Source organism: Sinohyriopsis cumingii, unplaced genomic scaffold (genome assembly GCF_028554795.1).
Source record: "Sinohyriopsis cumingii isolate HCF-2022 unplaced genomic scaffold, ASM2855479v2 utg000552l, whole genome shotgun sequence".
In the NCBI taxonomy this organism is placed as follows: Eukaryota; Metazoa; Mollusca; class Bivalvia; order Unionida; family Unionidae; genus Sinohyriopsis; species Sinohyriopsis cumingii.
Window position 1 is genome coordinate 19167 of NW_028315908.1, and position 19584 is coordinate 38750.

At 39.8% G+C, this 19584-nt stretch overlaps 1 protein-coding gene across 1 annotated transcript in view; it reads right to left on the bottom strand.

Annotated features, from left to right (window-relative positions):
* The window catches only part of LOC149773798 (uncharacterized), a 28746-nt gene extending 15903 nt beyond the window's left edge, over positions 1–12843 (bottom strand). The window contains exons 1-3 of the mRNA XM_089945977.1: positions 12825–12843; positions 12208–12309; positions 9432–9653 (exon numbers count right to left, since the gene is read on the bottom strand). Coding sequence (XP_089802103.1) covers positions 9432–9653; positions 12208–12309; positions 12825–12843 — 343 coding nt within the window. The remainder of the gene's footprint in view (positions 1–9431; positions 9654–12207; positions 12310–12824) is intronic.
* Positions 12844–19584: the final 6741 nt, after the last annotated feature.

Here is a 19584-nt window from a genome sequence, read left to right on the forward strand (position 1 = left end):
ACATGAGTTCAATATCAATTGCACGCGAGTTCAATATTGTAAAATACTGAATGATTCTGGCAATGCAAAGTTAATGGAGAAAAAAATGAGCATATAATAATGGTGCTTCTTTGAATTTGACCCTACTTTTCACTTGTACATTATCAGCATCGTTTAATACCTTTTGCAGCCTGTCCACAACTGTAATATGCTTCCCATTGCCACATCTGTGATAATCAAATTGGCCAAACATTGTTGAGCAGCTTTCCTGATGATTTTACTGACCAGCATGAGCATTGTTGCCATTGATAAAAGTGCAACCACCTCTGATGATGCTGGAGTCACTAATCATCACCGTCAATCTCGAATCGATTGGAATGCCTGCAGTCCCAGATTTTTCAACCAGTCTGAAGCAGTATTTTTGATGCTATTAATGACTCACATTTCAACTTAACACCATAAGAACCTTTGAAACTCATGTAATCAATTCAGAGACAAAATGACTGAGACCATTTCTGCAATATGTCAAATAAACAAGTTTTCTCATGTTGACAACAATCATAGTAATCACATGTTCACATATGATTGTTTTTTTTAATTAAATATCAGATCAATCTCTAATAGTAAAATTGTAATACTGAGGTCTTCAGGCAGAGATCCAATGCATGCTTGTCTTGGTCGTCAAGGGTGAAGCAAAGCGGTATCAACCAAGGATAGTGGCAAGAAAGATACATGGGAGCCATCATAAGAATTGACAGCAGATAACCCAAGGGAGCATTTGGGAAGAACCCAAACAATATTTAACCCTAACAATGTGATACTTGATAAACCTCAACAGTTTGCACAGCAACTGCCACTGATGGCATAACCTGTTAGATTAACCTTCATTGTGATGGTGATCTTAACTATATCTGGCACAATATTATATCCCATGCATAAGATTTGTTTGCTTCTGGGAATCTCATTAATATTTTCAAACCAACTGAGAACCATTCTCAGCAAAAACTGTCCGAAATATGGCAACCACAAACTGTGAAGATTTGATTGAGATGGCAGAGCTGAGCATGGGCTCATGTTTGTGTATACAGATTGGAGAGTCTTTTCTAGTCACCAATCAAACACTCCAATGGATGATCTTCACTGATTGAGTCAATGTCATACACACCACAGAATGTTAAATACCATTCTAGGTATCTATGTGACAGCCCTCTGCAAAAACACAGACAAGTTATTTGTCGGGATACCCACCCACCCACAAATCGCTGTGATTGGATATTAGGCCAACTGTTATACATGTTTATGCAGAATGATGCTAGTGCAATCTCATCTTTGAAGGATTGTTCGATAGTGATTGATGTAGAGAAAACCATGTTCCAAAGGCAAGTTTCTACAAAGTGAATTTTAATCCATCTAAGCAGAGGCTCGAAGGAAAAGACTGAGGATTAGTGCGCACAAGCCATACTACTATGGATTCAACTTCAGAAATTTATGGAGTTATTCTATGGCAAGATGAATTCTCATCACACATTCAAGGATATTTTCAATCTTGAAAAGAGCACCTGACACAATAGCAACAGGTCATGTATTACAAAAATTAAATTGGCAGCAATTCCTGTGGGACAAGAAGATGGAAATGTGAGGGTACACATCTGGAAGATTTTAGGAGACTGACAAATACTTGAGATTTATGGTGTTCCTGACTGAGATGGTTGTCTCCACTCTGAAATCTGTTTAATGCAGATAGTTCAATGAGTTGAAACTTACCATCGTTTTTGACACCAAAAATATCTGGGAATATAATTCAGTCTCTAGTCTCTAATATGCCTTCTATAGAAGAGTGTACACCTTTTCCACTAGAGTTACATGTAGCAGCTGGGACTGGTGAAAAGAAATGGGGTCCACTGTTGAAAATTCTTGGAAATGACACAGATAACCTTCCTCTGCTGTGAAAGGACCCAAACATTCTCGAAGCCTCAGGTAAGGAAGCTAGCTGAACATATATTTAGACATTTGGCAGTGGAAGACATCACAGGAGAGGAACTGTGACTCCCTAAATCAGACTGTCTCCCTCTTTTAGCCTCTACAACATCAAATCTAGCAAAGGATGGGAAGGAAGGAAATTTCAACTGTGGCTGCTAGAGAAGTTGTTGGAGTAGACCCTGTTTTAAAAAAAACTTGGGAGAAATACCCATTGACTGAGCATAGTAAGCATGCTTCTTCGCTGGTTTAGACAGACCTGGAGTTGTGCACAGGGACTAGTGTTGTTGATTCTTCAAGCCTTGCAATGTCATAGAGGGAAACCGATCTCTTAAGAGCACCTCCGCATCAAGAGGGGCAGCCCTCAAAAGGTTTAGCTACAATCCAGCAAAACTTTTTAAGTCTCCAAAGCAACATCTCAACAGAAGTAGAGTAGCTTGATATAGTGTGCCGCTGACATCATAATTGTATGCCTTGCCATTTTAGCCACAGCCTTCAACACATTCTATAAAGCTGCTGAAAACAACAATTCCTCTTTCAGTAAACTGAAAGAGGCAGCAGAAAAGAGATTGGCATGTAAGACTATTGTAACCAGGGTTCAAGCCTGGTTTCCAAATCTTCCAATCATCTGACCAAAGGCAGAAACCAGCTATCTTGCAGCCTCATGCCATACAAAAATAATTCTGATTAGGCTCCTGAACCATCAGCCACCATTGAATGCAGAAGCAACAGAAGATCTGAATGAGAATGTGTTCCAGAATCTCTATCCAAAATGGAGATAATGCTAGTGTCCTCCGGAGTGGAATGAAAAAGGCAAGAGGAAGTACCTATCCTTCCTGATCTCCATCTCTGAAGAATGAGTCCTTAAGATGATATTTAGTCATCCTATCCTAGTTCACAAGAAACAAAGTAACTAACTCTACAATCTTATCTCCTTGGAAAACAAGATTAATTATCTGTTTTGACACTGTAGAAGGTTGTTTGTGGCCCCCTCTTTTTCTTAACCAAGGCCAGAATAGACCAGGAAGGTATGAAACTGATCAGTTGACGTACTATGGAACCAAAGAAGAGACATTTATAATGATATGATGTGAAGACTACTGGACCATATATTACATATGGGATTAAAAAGAAACATGGGGAACAACCCTAATCCATTCCATACATATGAGAATAAAACCAGACAACATACTATCTCACTGGGATTAAACATTAACATAGAGAAGGGGGGGGGGGGCTACTGACCTAATCCCTCTCTCCAGATAGTTGGCAAAACCTGTTTGGTTACTCCAAAAGTGTTGCCTGGTGACCACCGACTGGTGCTAGAAGACTTTTGTCAGACAAACAGTCCAGTAATTGTAATCTGATAGAATAGTGTCTGTTCAGAGAACTAGACTCAGCATAAGATTTGTAAAGGTTTGAACACTTTCTTGTATTGGGTACCATCAATTTACATCCCAAGAATTTCTCCATAACAGAAGCTGACAGCATCAGCTTCAAAGCTCATTGATGGCAGATGCTCTGGGCAATTTCTGAAAAAAAGAAAGTAATACAGATCCCTCCCGCTCTAAATGCATAGACTGCTCTTGAACAGGAAGTGACGAAAGACCCCTTCTAGAAAGAGTGGATCATCAAGAGATAAAAAAGACAGGAAATGGACCCTTGCTCCCTTCTCTATAAGTATGGCAATTTAGACCAACACCAATTTTCCCAAAATAAAAAATCAGACAACTGTCGCCAAGTGTACACTTACTGAATGATAACAGTATGGGTGAGTGCCTCATGGGATCTTCTTATGCTTGCATTTACCCATATAATTAATTAGCTTACAAAAGACAAATCACCAAATAATGACAGGGAAAAATATAAGTAAGAGAAACTTACACTGATACTGGTAAAATAACGGGGTCAAATTGGCTAAGAAACATCTTTTAGAAGCAAAGTGCAAAACAAAATCTTAAAAGAAATAAAACGGGTCAAAAATACACACTTAGAAAGCAAGAGGAAAAACTAACTAAAAGCTAACACTACACCAAAAGGTATATGCTAAGCCAAATGACAATGAAAATGAACTTTCACTGAGCATCCTGACACTCATATGCATACAAGTCAAAGTCCAAATGAGGAAAATATGTGATACGTCGTATACTGACTACAGAATGAGACATGTTCATTTTGCTTCTGGCACTCCAATTACTAACTGGACAAGAGAATCTTCAGCTTGGTCTGGGGACTTAGCATCCTGGAAAAGTGTAGCAATGCAACAGTAGCTGCTGATGTATTACTGCATTTAAAAATTTTAATAATCTTTACTTGAAATTCCCAAGTTATTATACACCTATGTAACTGATATTATAATTATCTTTTTCTTTTCTCAAATTTTGGCATCTGCTTCAATCACTCAGATGTGCATCTGACATTGTACGCCACTCCCTTGATAACTCGCGTACATCGGGGTCCAGAAACATCGACCACACTATAAGTGAGGTGCGAGTTATCGAGGGACCTGTCAAATAAGCCCAAAACCAATAAAGTGATCGACGACATAAAGGAAAAATAAGGAGGGGGGAGGCAGATTATAGTGTTGAATACTCACTTTATAATCGTGCTGAGATTAACTGTGAATAAATATCTCTTCATAACGGTGTACTTTATTTATTATTTCCTCATAGGGCAACATTAATTTCAGGATAAATTACAGTATATTGAGGCGATCATCGAAAACTTTATTCCACGTGGTTTCTGTTCGCTTAACATATGTACCACTTCACACATTGTGTACTACGTCACTAATTTTTATGTTGAATTGGAGACATTCTAGTTTTATTGTTTGATCCAAATTAGATGTTTTTTATATATAAAAGATCGACCCTTTTCGAGAAACTGTCTATCTAACGATAGATAGATAGATTTGAATGTGATAAAAGTAAAATGGAAAACAAAAAAACAAGGGTTAATCAGTACTAACATATTTCATTGGTCTACAAATTTAAAACAATGTAAATTAGAACAAGTTAATACTTGCCATTCGTGCCATGCTTGACAAATATCAATTCACTTTTTGAAAAAAATCAGTTAATTTTTTTTGTGTGTTACTCCTTGGTTTCTCCGCCGCCGAGCAAAATCCCTCAGATTTCTCAACTGCATGAGCTTTACGTAGTCAACATTTTGGGTCTCCAGCCACCTTATGGCAATATCAAAATATTTGATTGCTTCCTGTGCAGAGGGGGGAGGTGGTGCAACATCTGCGTCTGCATCACTTTCAACACTTGTGGTACTCCAGTTAGAATCGTCTTCTGCTGCAAATTTGTTTGTTATTGAATTCATTATTGTTTCATCTGACATGTATTCAGCTGTGGGGCAATCATTGTCAGCACAAATCCACTCCTCCATATCATCAAGAGAAACGCCCATCTCAGGACCATGAGTCTGTATGAATTTCTCCCAAACAGCCTCAGCATTAATGACATCAGTTTCACTGAAACCTTCGAAGTCACTATCATCGTCACTGTCTCTGTTACTGTTTTGCTTTACGTCAAAGGCAGCTCCAAGACCCTTAATCCAGCACCCCAGGTCTCTTGTAATTGATTTTTTAATGCAAGAAATGCTTCCCCAAGTTGTTGATCAAAACAAAGCCGGCATGTAATTAGGTTCTCACAGAAGTACTCACGGGTTTCGATGTGACGGTCGATTGACTTTTTTCATGTTTTCAATGAGCAGAATATGTTGTGATTATAATGTTTACAATGAAACGGAATTAAAGGATTAGAACGTGACTTTCACACAGGAAGAAGTTTAATTGGTGTTTATTTCATTCTCTGTTGCCACCTGTTAGCATTTACCAGAAGTTTTCGTTGATCGCTATTTCACCAGACTGTTTATTTACAGTATACTGACAACTATTTATCATAAAAACTTACATAATATATGATATCTTGAAACAGAGGTCTCGCTAGGATTTTAAAACAGGGTCTTTCTGCCTCTGAATTCAATCACTAAATATCAGTACAGTTTCTCACCCGGCCACCAGTCAAAGCCTTTGAACTAGCTGCCTACTTATTGCATCATGTTCTTTTTTTTATGTACGCTTATAAAATGGCAACATGTATGTACATCAAAGAGTCTTTCAGTCACTGAATTCTGTCATTGTAAATATCAGCACAGTTAACTGATCAACACATTTTCCCACAAAGCAGGTGGCTGAAACCCCGTACGAAATAATTAGGCAGATTCCACCTGGAACTTAAGCAGACTCCAGGCGGAATCTGCCTAAAATGTTAAAAATCTGGTTAATACAAAGGCAGACATGGAAAATTTGAGAAATCAAAGATAAATCCATCTAGAGTCCGTCTAACTCAGATGGACTTTTGTCAAATTCCTGCTATAAATACATCTTTAGGCATAATTTTGGACTTGGTTGATTTTCCACCCACCATCTAGGTGGAATTAGGAACTTAGTCACTGGCATCTATTATATGAAAGGAGGAATCTGGACTTAGTTTATTTTCTAACCAACATCTAGGCGGAATGAAGAACTTAGTCATTTACATCAGTTAAAGAAGGCATAATTAGGACTTGATTTTTGTGTGTCTGTAAAGTTAAATGACCGAAAATATAGTGATATTTTGTGATTGTAATATCAATGATAGTTCAATAAAAATATCAATAAGATATAATAAAATGTATTGTTTCTGGTACAATTCGAATGATTTTCAGCAGCATTTATATTTCCTGTTTCTGATAGCTGTAAATTTTTATTGTTTATTTTGGGCACATTTATAACTTCTTGCAACAGCTTTCCTTGTTAAATTTCTTTTTCAAATTTGTTGTTGTTGTATTTTTATTTAACTTCAACTGGATTTAACTGCCCTCGAACAAGTTTTAATCTTGTTTTCCGTTTTAAAACATAATTTCGCTTTTCTCCTGACCTGAATTTCCTCGATATGGACCCATTTTTTAATATCGTCTCCGAAACTCTTTTTTAAATAATGCTCTATCCGGTCCCATTCCACAACGAGCTTTCAAATAAGTATTTGTTCCGTTTATTGTTTAACAGAGGATCGTTGTATAAAGCCTTCTGAATGGTCAACATTTTGTAATTGCCCAATGAATCATCGCTTAACAGAAACTGATGGGAAAGAGCATGTTTACTAAACATGGCGATTCGAATTTTCGAGCGGGACAAGAGATTGAATAACCATTTGAAAAAGGTGCGGCAATGAGAATACCCTGAACGCAAATTTGATGGGAACATAACTGGTCAATCTGTATGAAAACTGAACGCCAGGACAAGCATTTTGCTTTTTGTGCCATAAAGAACTTTACAGTAGTGGCTAACGTGCTAAATAGGACAAGGAATTGAATCGGGACGATTTCTAAGTAATATACAACTCCAAACTGATTAACTTCAGAATTTAAGGAGGGACAACGTGTAGATCACTGGTGGGAATTGTTGCCAGTTATCCATGTCTATCAAACATAGTCATATCTTTGCGGAATATTCTTGGCTGAAAAGTAGAATCTACTTTCAATCTCGTGAGGCATTATTGTGTATATTATCAAAATATTCTTGGTGTGTTGGAATTCAGTGTAAAATAAGAGTAATTATATCATGATAAACGTTTGTCATGGCTGCTTATGGAACAAGGACTAATTTGAGAGACCACAACAGCATCATAGTTTGTGCAATCAAAAATCCAGTCTACAGTACAAGTGACATAAGGCAGGCTCCTAGCTTTTCTTCTTTTCATAATCAAATTGTCTCAAATGGATGCTTTTATGTAATTTTGCATTATTTTCACGGCTGAATTTTTCAATGCAAATTAATATTTTATATTTTGTATATGTTTATATGTTCACAGATGCCTGTGCATATGCTCCAGGCTTGATACTTTGATTTTTAAAACCACTTAATTATTTAGTGTCATATACTTCATATCATGTTGTATATACTGTATATGTTGTACATCACAGACAGAAGGCCTCAAGGTAGATTAGTTCTGTAACTAATTGAATTACCTTCTCTAAATAAAGTCATTATTATTATTATTATTAACTCCCATTTCTCTTGCCTTGGATGTCATATAATTACAACATCAGTATAATTGTTTTCATGCACACTTAAATATCACCTTGGTTAATAAAGCCCTGTTTAATTCATATCCATTATTTCTTTGAAACCTGCTGAAATGTCTGAAACACTTAAAAAAAACTTAAGTAATATACTATATAATGATCAAAATTGTAGTGATAATCTTACACAAGTTTTAGTCATTTTTTTTGTGAAACTTCACAAATATTTCAAAGAAATTTGAGTGAGACCTCAACATAATTTCAATGAAAGTTTGGTCAAAATATGTGTGAAATCTCCCCTAACTTTAAAGTGAAATGAAACATACTAAAGTGATGCCATGTTGGATTAGATTTTGTATGCAAGAAAGAAAATGGCATTGCCCCTTAGGACAAGAAAAACCTAAATCTTATATGATAATGTCTGTCAAAATAAAATTTATGATCCATTTTAAATATTACTGTGAATATTTATCATTGATTCCCAATAATGTATAAAAATCATTAGGCAGTTTAATATAAATATGAAGTATATTTTTTATGGTTTAGGCAGAAATTGCTTTTAAAAAAAAAACGTCTGAAATCCGCCTTGACATTTTCATTATTGGATAGGGTTTCTGCAGGTATTTCCATCTAATTAGGCAGAAGTAAAGATTCCGCCTAGTAACAGTAATTTGCATATTTCGAGCTATATTCCACCCTGAATCTGCCTAAAAGTGATAATAAGGGGAATCTAGGCTAAATAAGCGGAATAAACAGATTCCATCTAGTAGGCGGAATAAACAAATTCCGCCTAGTAATAGATGGACTAATTTGCATATTTTGGGCTGTATTCCACCCTGAACCCACCTAAAATTTATAATAAATGGAATCTAGGCTTTAAGTGAAATCCGCTTTAAAATTCCACCTGGAATCTGGTTAAAGTCAGGGCGGAAGTTTTCGTACAGGACAGGACCGGCAAATCTTTGAATTTTCCTGCGCACCTCTTACATGCATATGGAGGATGCCCGCCTCAGTGATTGTCTGCGTCCCAGATCAAAAATTGGCATCCAAATATGCGTAATTAAGCATTTTCGAGACCTCTGAAATTTATTCTTATTTAGAACTTGCAAATTTCAAAATATGGATTATATTTTTACGGGCATTAATCACCATTTTCGATGATAAAACGAGCAATGTCTCAAGGTTTAATTTATCAATTCTTATCGTAATCTTTTGATGTTCAGCATATTTTAATGATATTTTAAATACATTTTCTCTGGAAAAAATTGGGAGCCAAGACGGACACCGCATTATAAGCGGGATCAGAGTTATCCGGGCGCGAGTTATCGAGGGAGCGGTGTACTGATAAGATAGGTACATCATAACATGCCCTGTAACTAAAGCCAGTCACTAACCATATATACCTGAAGCAGAAGCGGAGCTATAACTGTTTGCATTCTTGAAGTCCAGACATGTTTGGTTCTGCGTCCATCTCCCATATGCACCTATGATCTCTTGTAACATATCTTTGTTGATATCCACAAAGTGAATTTCCCTCACTTGAGTTTGAGGATGTTTACTATCATAATCGATGACGCCTTTAATGTACATTTCTGCACATATTCTTTTGGGTACACTATATATGCCTGAAATAAAGGAAAATAAGGCAGACAAGAAATTCAAGTATAATTACAGTATGTAACATTTTTGTCCCATACTTGTAACATGTATAGTGTTAGTGAGGTAGTGATAATCTCTTTCTTTTGGTTGGTCCATTTGTGTGTCCATTCCTATGTCATCCAAGCCTAACAAAATACTTTATCCTAGTTCAATAACTATACTTATTACTCAAAGGGTGAAATTTTCTCACATGTGGAGACAAGTTTTAGTCTAAACATCAAAATTCTCACTTATGTACTGGTAATTGTGATGGACAGATTGACGTCCATCAGCATATATACTAAATCAAAGGTAGGTCTTGCCATAATTATGCACAATTTATTTGTATTTGGGTTTTTTTAGCACCTTTTTTAAACAATCAGTATCAATGCCACAACTGTGCTCCTAGAGCAGACCCTGGAGATCAAACCTAATCATAAAACATAATCAAATATTTATAAATTGAACCTCTTCAATTATAATAAAACGTTGAAGTTTCTCTCAACCATTTTTTTAAATATTGCACTTTAGATGGTTCTGGTAAAAACTGACATGGTTACAAAAAAATCCCAACTCGTTCTACAAACAGAGCAGTTGGTTGGATGGTTGGTTAGTTGCTTTCTTACAGCAAAGTCAGAACTTTTGGCTATATCATGCTGATGAAACAGAAGCTAGATGCCTTTCCCAAAAATAAACTGAGGCTGCTGACCTTGGCAGATATTGAACCTGCAACTCTTAGATTATAAGTCTGATGCTGCACCAACTGAGCTAGCTACCACAGCTCATAAAACCAATGAAAAAAAGTACTTCTGTTAGCTGTTCAGCTGTATCACTGCTAAATTGTTTAGGAAAAAAATATACATAGCACACGCCGTGTTTATGCAAGATGTATTATTTAAATAATGTAATCCAACAAGAGAATATTACTATAATAAGCTTGATACATAATATATGTACCCTTGATAATACAAAGGGTATATATATTATGTATCAAGCTGTATTATAGTAATATTCTCTTGCTGTTGCACCCTTGATAACACAAAGTGGTCCAAGGCTGACATGGCCGGGGTGGGAGTGGGAGACAAGCGCCCCACTCCTCCAGAAATGCCCCATATGGCTTGCATCTCTCATCACCTCTGTCAACTAAAATCCAGCTCCAGGCCTTCGCGAGTGGCTTAGCTTTGACGTCCGGCGGACCATGTTTTCACTAACAGCAGATGGGGTGAAGGCGGGCCACTGGCGCCTTAAAACCAGTCGCTTCGGGTAGATGGGACTTGTAAACCTTGGGTGGTAGCTCATCTTTCTAAGGAGAAGAAAAACTCCGATTCAAAACCTCTGCTGCCTTGCGGCTCTACCCACTCATGGGAAAGGTTAAGGGAGTAAATCCCGACAGAAAATCCAGAATCGGAGTCCCTAAGGTAGTCGGACATTGACTTCAACGTCATTCCGGCAATTCCTGAGACACCGTTGGTGCCAAGCTGTATCGGCATTTGTTGTTCCCTTGGGTCCACCAGCTGCATGGAGAGGGGTGATCTGCTGCATGGGAAACAGCCAAAGCATAAGAAGGAAGACAGCATAGTGGAGGAGTCCTCAAGCAATGACAGCATCACCATTGAATGTGGTGATACTGAAGATTATATAGAACCATCCACATTTTGGAGAAGATGTTTCCAGTGGTGGTCAACATTTTTCTGTTTCATCTTGGAATTACAGACCATGCCATGACAGAACCGAAGCCTCTTACCAAATACAATGAGAATATTCCATCCCACCTCCTTCCATAATTACCCTGGACAAATGCTTCCTTACCGCCTCAGATTTAGAATGTACATAACATGTAGATGGTTCTGAGAACTTGTATCAACTTGCCCAGTTTGAAAGGTTTTCCAGTCTTACCAGCTAAGAGTCAAAGGCCAGAGAAGCCCTTGGCTTGGGAGGTGAGGCAGATTAGAGTAAGGATAGATGATGCAGCTTAAGTTGCACCCCCAAAAAATGATTTATTATCGGCATGACCCTCATACCAACTCTGGGCCAAAAGTGCCTTTTTTCGGCCTTGCTAGTATGGGTACTGCAACATAGGTCATTCTAGCTGCTGCCTGTATGTCATTTTTAAGGGCAATATAACAATGAGCATAAACTCATTATTGGACAGTGGGCCATCCCAGAAGACTCACGAAAATAAGTCCAAAGAGTGATATATAAAATATGTCCCCTTGATAATACTGACAAAGTGAGAATTCAGCTTACCCCCTGGGTAAAGTATTGATATTGGGGTATGGTATTGAAATTGATACAAGATAAACTTATCATATACATCAAATTTATCTCAGTGAACCATGGTAACTCAGTTGGTAGAGCATCAGACTTGTAATCAGACCAGCCTGAATCAACTTATTCTGTTTGTCCTTGAGAAGACATTTAGCTATTTCCTCTGCATTATATAGTCAAGTAAAGTGCTGAAAGTGTTATTAAAAATCCAGCCTTCCTTGTTTTGTTTTTTTAAACAAAAAGCATATTCCAAGTAAAATGATGCTTTTATACCATCATTATTTTCTGTCTGTCTTTCTCTGTCACTTTCAACAATAGGTTCACCATTAAGTGCAACACAAAGATCATAAGGCAGGTTCTTAGAAATGATTAAATCTAGAATTCAGAATTTAAAATTAATATTGTAGGGTAAATTTTATCTCTGGATATTTTGATGTGATATGTAGTTTTTTGGGTGGGTAAAACTAAGTTTAATTATTCAATACTTACCTCACACTATTGATTAGCTAGCCTATTTTTGTGTCAAAACTAACCGTCCATACATCTTCCCACAGAGTAGAGAAACTGTCAGAATGACATTTTGTACTCCACTCTCTTATATTGCACACTTTTCCATATGTCACATGGTTATATGCAGAGTGCAGATATTATCCGTCATCTTTTCACAGACAATTACCCAAAACATCAGAGTGGGGTGGGAGGAGGACATTTGGCGATAGCTTCACGTACGTATTGCATAACTAAAATTCATTTTACCCACTAAAAATCTACATTTTAACAGTAGCAATTACTTATCCTTCCGTTATTGCATAGATGAGCTTGTCGGTTAGGTGGGTAGGCTGATGCTTTAGTCAAGCTGATCAAAAACAGAGAACCTGAGTCGTACTCACCATAGAGGGCGAGGTCCATCTATAGAAGGTTGATGTATCTCTGAGCCCCATCTTGTGTTGTAACAACAGGCCCTATTGAGAAACACAAATATGTGTTGCAGTGCTCTACCTCCCTAATGGGAGCGTTTAACCCATGGTTGTGGTGCTCCATTTCCCTAATGGGAGAGTGCAACCTGCTGTCATGATGTTCTACCTCCCTAAGAGAAGGGTGCAACCCGCCATTGCCATGTGCAACCTACCTAATGGGAGGGTGCAACCAGCTAGAAACCAGATACAGCCAGTCTCAATAGACAAGGCAGGATTCTCACTTCTTGTCTTGCAGAAGGAGGCTTCACTCAGTGTTTCACATGGGGCTTGGTTAATGACCATAAGAAACAAGATTCGTTCTGGGCGTAAGAATGTGGGAGACATGTCTCTGGAACCCAAAACACCAGACAAGAGCATCAAGTTGATGGTAGCTCAATAGCCCTTAAGAGTGGATACCAAAAATCATCTGGTCTTACAAAGGAACGAAAGAAAATCAGCAATGAAGTTGGGAGGTAGGGGGATAAATGTGTTCCTACTGCACCAAATGCAGAATAGTCTCCACCAGGCATCATAGACCTTGGAAGTAGAAGTTCTCTTGGTCTGAATGATGCAACTGGTAACTCGGACCAAAAATCTGTTCTGGCAGACAGAATGCTAGAGATGAGCCAGGCAAGAAGGTGGAGAATGTAGGATGTTGTGGAGGAGGGATTCCCGGTATAATGACAGAGATCCCTCCTATGAGGTAGAGACCTGGTTCAATTGATCAACAGGTCATGGAGATCGATGGACCATAATCGATGGGGCCACAAAGTGGTGATGAGAATGATCTGAGGAGAGAAGTTCAGGCTCATTGCAGAACTTTTGGTAAGAGTCGGAATGGTGGGAAGGCCTATGAGAACAGGCGATCCCACTGGATGCTGAATATATCGACTGCCCATTCTCTCTAATTCGGGACAGACACTTAAGGAAAGTTTGTTGAACTTGGTCACAAACAGGTTCACTAGAGGTCTTCTTGTGTTGTAACATTTGGCCCAAGAGAGAAACACTAATACGAGATGTTTTGCAGTGCTCTACCTCCCTAATGGGAGGGTGCAACACATGGTTGCAGAATTCCATCTCCCTAATGGGAGAGTGCAACCTGCTGTACTGATGATCTACCTCCTTAAGAAAATGGTGTAACCTGCCATTGCCATGCACAACCTACCTAATGGGAGGGTGCAACCAGCTAGAAACCAGATTCAGCCAGTCTCAATAGACAAGGCAGGAATCTCAGTTCTCATCTTGCAGAAGGAAGCTTCACTCACATGGGGCTTGGTTAATGACCATAAAAATCAAGATTCCATCTGGTGTAAGAATGTGGGAGACATGTCTCTGGAACCCAAAACACCAGACAAGAGCATCAAGTTGACAGAAGCTCAATAGCCCTTAAGAGTGGATACTGAAAATCTTTTGGTCTTACAAAGGAACAAAAGAAAATCAGCAATGAAGTTAAGGGGGACAGGGAGGATAAATGTGTTCCTATTGCACCAAATGCAGAAGATTGTCCACCAGGCATCATAGACCTTGGAAGTAGAAAATATCTTGGCCTGAATGATGCAACTGGTAACTTGGCCCGAAAATCAGTTCTGGCAGAGAGAGAATGTTAGAGATTAGCCAGGCAAGAAGATGGAGAATGTAGGATGTTGTGGAGGAGGGATTCCCGGTATAATGACAGAGATCCCTCCTATGAGGTAGAGACCTGGGTCAATCGATCAACAGGTTAGGGAGATCGATGGACCATGATCGCTGGGGCCACAAAGTGGTGATGAGAATGATCTGAGGAGAGAAGTTTAGACTCATTGCAAAACTTTTGGTAGCAGTCAGAAGGGTGGAAAGGCATATCAGAATAGGTGATCCCACTGGATGCTGAATGTATCGACTGCCCGTGCTCTCTAATTTGGGACAGACATGTAAATGGGAAGTTTGTTTAACTTGGTCACAAACAGGTCCACTAGAGGTCTTCCCCTGAGGGAAAGCAGGGACACTGTTACTGAGTGGTGAAGAGCCAAATCTGTTGCTGGGAAAGGCTTGGTCTGTTCTGGATAGACTGTCCGCTAATATATTTATCTTACCCAGAATCTGGAGAACTCAGATTGTGACATTCTCTTAGGCTGCCCAGATGACGAGCTTCCAGACCACTACCCAAAGGGAAGGGGCATGTGTACCTCTTTGACATCATAGATATGATTAGATGGACTTGTTGTTTGAGGAGACCATAACACATCTGCCCCTTATTATGTTGATGCACCCTTGCAGTGCTAGAAATACTGCTTTCATTCCTAGGTTGTTGATGTGGAGGGACAATTCTGTCCGAGTCCAAGAACTGTGGACAATTATGCCCTCAAGCTCTAAATGAACCCCCAAATGGAATCTGAGGCATCGGCAAACAGATAGGAGTGGGGATCAGGTGAGTGCATGAAAACCCTGATCAGGAATCTGTCTCAATTCATCAACCAAGCAATGATGGTGAAAAACCGGTCCTAGGTGACTAGAGGTTGATAGAGAATCTCTGTGCGGCTTCCAACTTGCAAGAAGGTTGAAATATAGAGGATGCATGTGGCATTCATGGTTCTGAGAAGGGAAATATAAAGGAGGGCAGATAACACAGTTTGCTTGTGGCATCTCTAGGAGAGCCAGGATTCGATCTGCCAGCTCCTGAAGAAGAACCTGGACCAAGTTTTAGTTGTGAGGAAGCTCATCCCAACATAAACATAGACTTGCCATAGTTCTGACTTTGAGGATGGGTAAGAGACCCAACTGAGTTAAAGTGGATCAAGAGTGGAACAAATCCTGATGAAGGGACTGAACTTGAACATTACAGATCAGTTTGTCGCTGAAATACTAGAGAATCAAGGTTCACTGAATTTGGAGATAGACCTCTACCACTTCCATTATCCAGTTGAACAGAAGACATTCCAAATGGCAGAACCCAGAATAGAAAAACTTCCTGGTCTAGCAAAAAACAAGATATTTGCGGTGTGGAGGAAAGAAGGGGATGTGCAAATATGCATCCTGAAAGTTGATGGAGATGGCCTAATTGAAGGAAGAGTGTTCTGGATTGAGGACAAAATCTGGGTGAATGGGCAGAGATTGATTAAGGTTTGAAATTTTACACTTTTCTAGGTGACCAGGAAGATTTGGGAGTAGAGGGATTATTCAAGACCCTCTCAACTGCCTTCTCTGCAATAGGGTGTGCACCTCTTCCCTCAATTCCACCAGATTGGAATGGGGAAAGAAGTTGGGTTCCTTGATAGTAGGGTATGTTCCCAAAACTATAGAAGATAACCCTCGTTCACAATGGAGAGGACCCACCCACCATCTCATAATGCTTGACCAAGCCCCTAAGAGGCCTGGGCGAGCACTTACTGGGATGTGTGAGGGGGATGAACAGCAGGTGATAAGGTTAATTTGCTAGGGCTGTTCCCCGCCCCCTTTTCTGCTGGTAGGAAAGGAAGGAGGGTCAGAGAACTTCCTCACAGATCTGTGGTGACCTGGGCACCATGAACCTGATGAGTAAGTGGTCTAGCAGAAGTTGAGGATTGGAATGGGCTTGCCCCTGATGGAAAAATTTGCAGATGGTCCCTGAGGGTGATTTGTTTGATCTCATTTCCTGGTCGATTGCGATGGACGGGAGTGGAGAGAAAGATCAATGTTGGTGATTCCGCAAGGCTGGAGAAGTCAGGGTAGGAATGATGCCCTCAAGAGGGTCTCTGCTTCTAGAGAAGCAACTCTTAGAAGGTCTTTACTTTAGTTAAGCAAGACCTTCAAGGAGTCCATGCAATGTCATGGTGGATGTGAACAAAGTCTGCCTATAATGCCACAGCAACAGAGTGCATGACGAGATGCCTGACCACAGCATCCTCCACAGCCTATATCAGCATGCTAAAGGAAATAGCTGAGAATAGGGTGGCATGCAAAACTATGGTTACAAGGAACCAGTTTCCTGCTCCATGGCATCAATTATTTTGATGGGAAGGCATGTCCATGCTTCCACAGAAATATGACCTTGGTTGCATTAGTGTACAAAGAAGGAGGTTTGATAGACCACTTTGGGGAATGTACCCTGTAGCAGGAGAAAGAAAATAGGGTACAACTTTATGAGGGAGGAACAGACCATCTTCTACATTGTTGACCCCACTGGCCTTCTGAATACCTCCATAATATTTCCTCAATCGTGTATGTATCATCAATGTGGGAGAAGTAAGAGGCTTGGTTGAGCTTGTACCCAAGAGAGCCTTCCCAGAATGGAAAGGATATTTATGGACTGTGCACCAGGTGGTTGGGGCACAAGTCAGTGGGTAATAGATGATAAGCCTTGTTTACCACATTATTAAAAAACCAGACCTCTTCTTCCTCATCCATCTGAGCTGAAGGGTTGGGCCTGAGAAAAGGTGTCATTGCCACAGCTTGTGTCTAAATCTCACTGGAGGCAATGAAGAGAACATGTCTTCCCTCAATGATATACCACCTTAAACATTCCAAAACGAATCCACCTGGTGATGAGGTGATATGAGCTACAGCATCACTTCAACTGCAAAGGCAAGGTTCACAACTTTTGGGTGCATAATGGACCAAGGGCCCTGAGGTGGAAGGCCCCTCATCCAATAAGGGTTCACATGTATAATTGGGAACAGGAGAAATTGATGCAGTCCCTGACCCTAGCCTGAGTCCTATGTATTGATTGGGAATTCTGCACAGGTTGAGATGTTAAAAGGGGGGGAGGTTGGTCCTTTTTTCTGTCCCTGGACATAGAGGCGAATGAGTGATACATGGGAAAGACCTCGTCTTCAACTGATTATCACTGTGTGGTGTTTTGCCTCCCAAACAGAAGGAGGGCAACACGCTGCCAGAAGCACGATATGTATTGCAGTGCTCAACCTCCTGATAGGATGGAGCAATCCACTGATGGGATGCTCAACCTGCCTTAAGGGAGGTTACAACCATATGACTGTGATGATCTACCTCCTTCATTTTCTTTTGGAGTACATGAAATGACTGCATCATTCTCAACTGGACAGCAATGTCTTTTAGGTTATGCACAGTGATCCTGCCTTTGGACCTCAAAACAGTTTTTGAGTCTCAAAAAATCCAACACTGTCTGGGAATATGGCAGTTATATTAATCATGCTCTTGACATATGTTACTCGTATCGGGGGAGATTTTATAAGAGTGATAATTTACCTAACGTTATTTACTCCAAAACTGAAACAGACCTATACTATCAGAAAACAAAAGTAGGGTTGGTACAGTGTCACTGTTATTGATGAAAAACTAGGAAACAGTGAGCAATATTATGTTAGTAATCTGCATTATAACACAAATATTATCAACTCAACAACTGATGTAATGTCAATGTTTGTGGTTCTGTATATTAATTGATACAGATACAGAAGGGGCAGAGCAGTACAAGACAGTCAACCAGGAAGTTAAGAAAAACATGAAAAAAGCAAAAGAGAACTGGATAGAAGAACATTCCAAAGACATTTAGGGAAACTTGAAAACGCACAACAGCATGAAAGCATACTGACTGGCCCAAGTTCTAACAAGCACAAAACAATGGCAGGTTACCTCCTTACAGGACAAAGCTGGAAACTGCCTCACAGAAAAATATATTCTGGAATGATGGACAGAGTACTGTGCAGAACTTTACAACCACCGAGCCGCAATAGATCCAGAGGTACTGAATGTCCTTCCAGCAACAAACAACAAGCACCTTATCCTACGTGAAGAAGTAGAAGCTGCAGTGAGATCACCGATAAAGAGGAAGTCAGCAGGAGTGGACAACATCCCAGCAGAAGTGACCGAAGCTGGGGGAGGAGCAATGATCAGTGCCCTTACAATTAACATCTGCAATGTGATCTGGCAAACATGAGTATGGCCATCGCCATGGACCAAATCACTGATTATCACCATCTCCAAGAAAGGCAACTTGCAACAGCGTCAAAACCATCGTACAATCAGTTTTATAAGCCATCCAAGCAAAGTCATGTTAAGGATACTGCTGAACAGACTAAAGCCACAGACTGAAAAGATCATTGCCGAAAAGCAGGCAGAGTTCAGAGCAGGGTGCAGCACAACAGAGCAGATCTTCAACCTCAGGATATTGTGTGAGAAGTACCTCTAACACCAACATGATCTGCACATCTTCATGGATTTCAAGAAGGCATTTGACAGGGTAGGGCATGCAGCCTTCTGGGTGACCATGAGACTGTACAACATCAATGCCAACCTCATCACAGTAATAGAGCACATCTATGACAAGCCCACCAGTGCAGTACTTCAACGGCAACATAGGGGACTGGTTCAGAAAGACAGTCGGAGTCAGACAAGGCTGTCTGCTCTCTTCCACATTATTCAACATCTTTCTGGAGAGAATCATGGCAGATGCGCTTGAAAAGCATAAAGGACAGTCAGCATCAGAGGCAGAACAATCACCAACTTATGCTTTGATGACAACATTGATGGACTAGCAGGAAATGAGCAGGAATTAGCTAGCTTAGTAGAGAGCCTCAACAAAACCTCTACAGCTTATGTCATGGAAATCAGTGCAGAGAAGACCAAAATGATAACCAACAACACCAATGGCATCAGCACTGACATCAGGGTCCAAGGTACGAAGCTAAAAACAGTCCACAGCTTTAAGTATTTGGGGGCAACTGTAAGAGATGAAGGATCGAAGTACTCTCCAGGATTG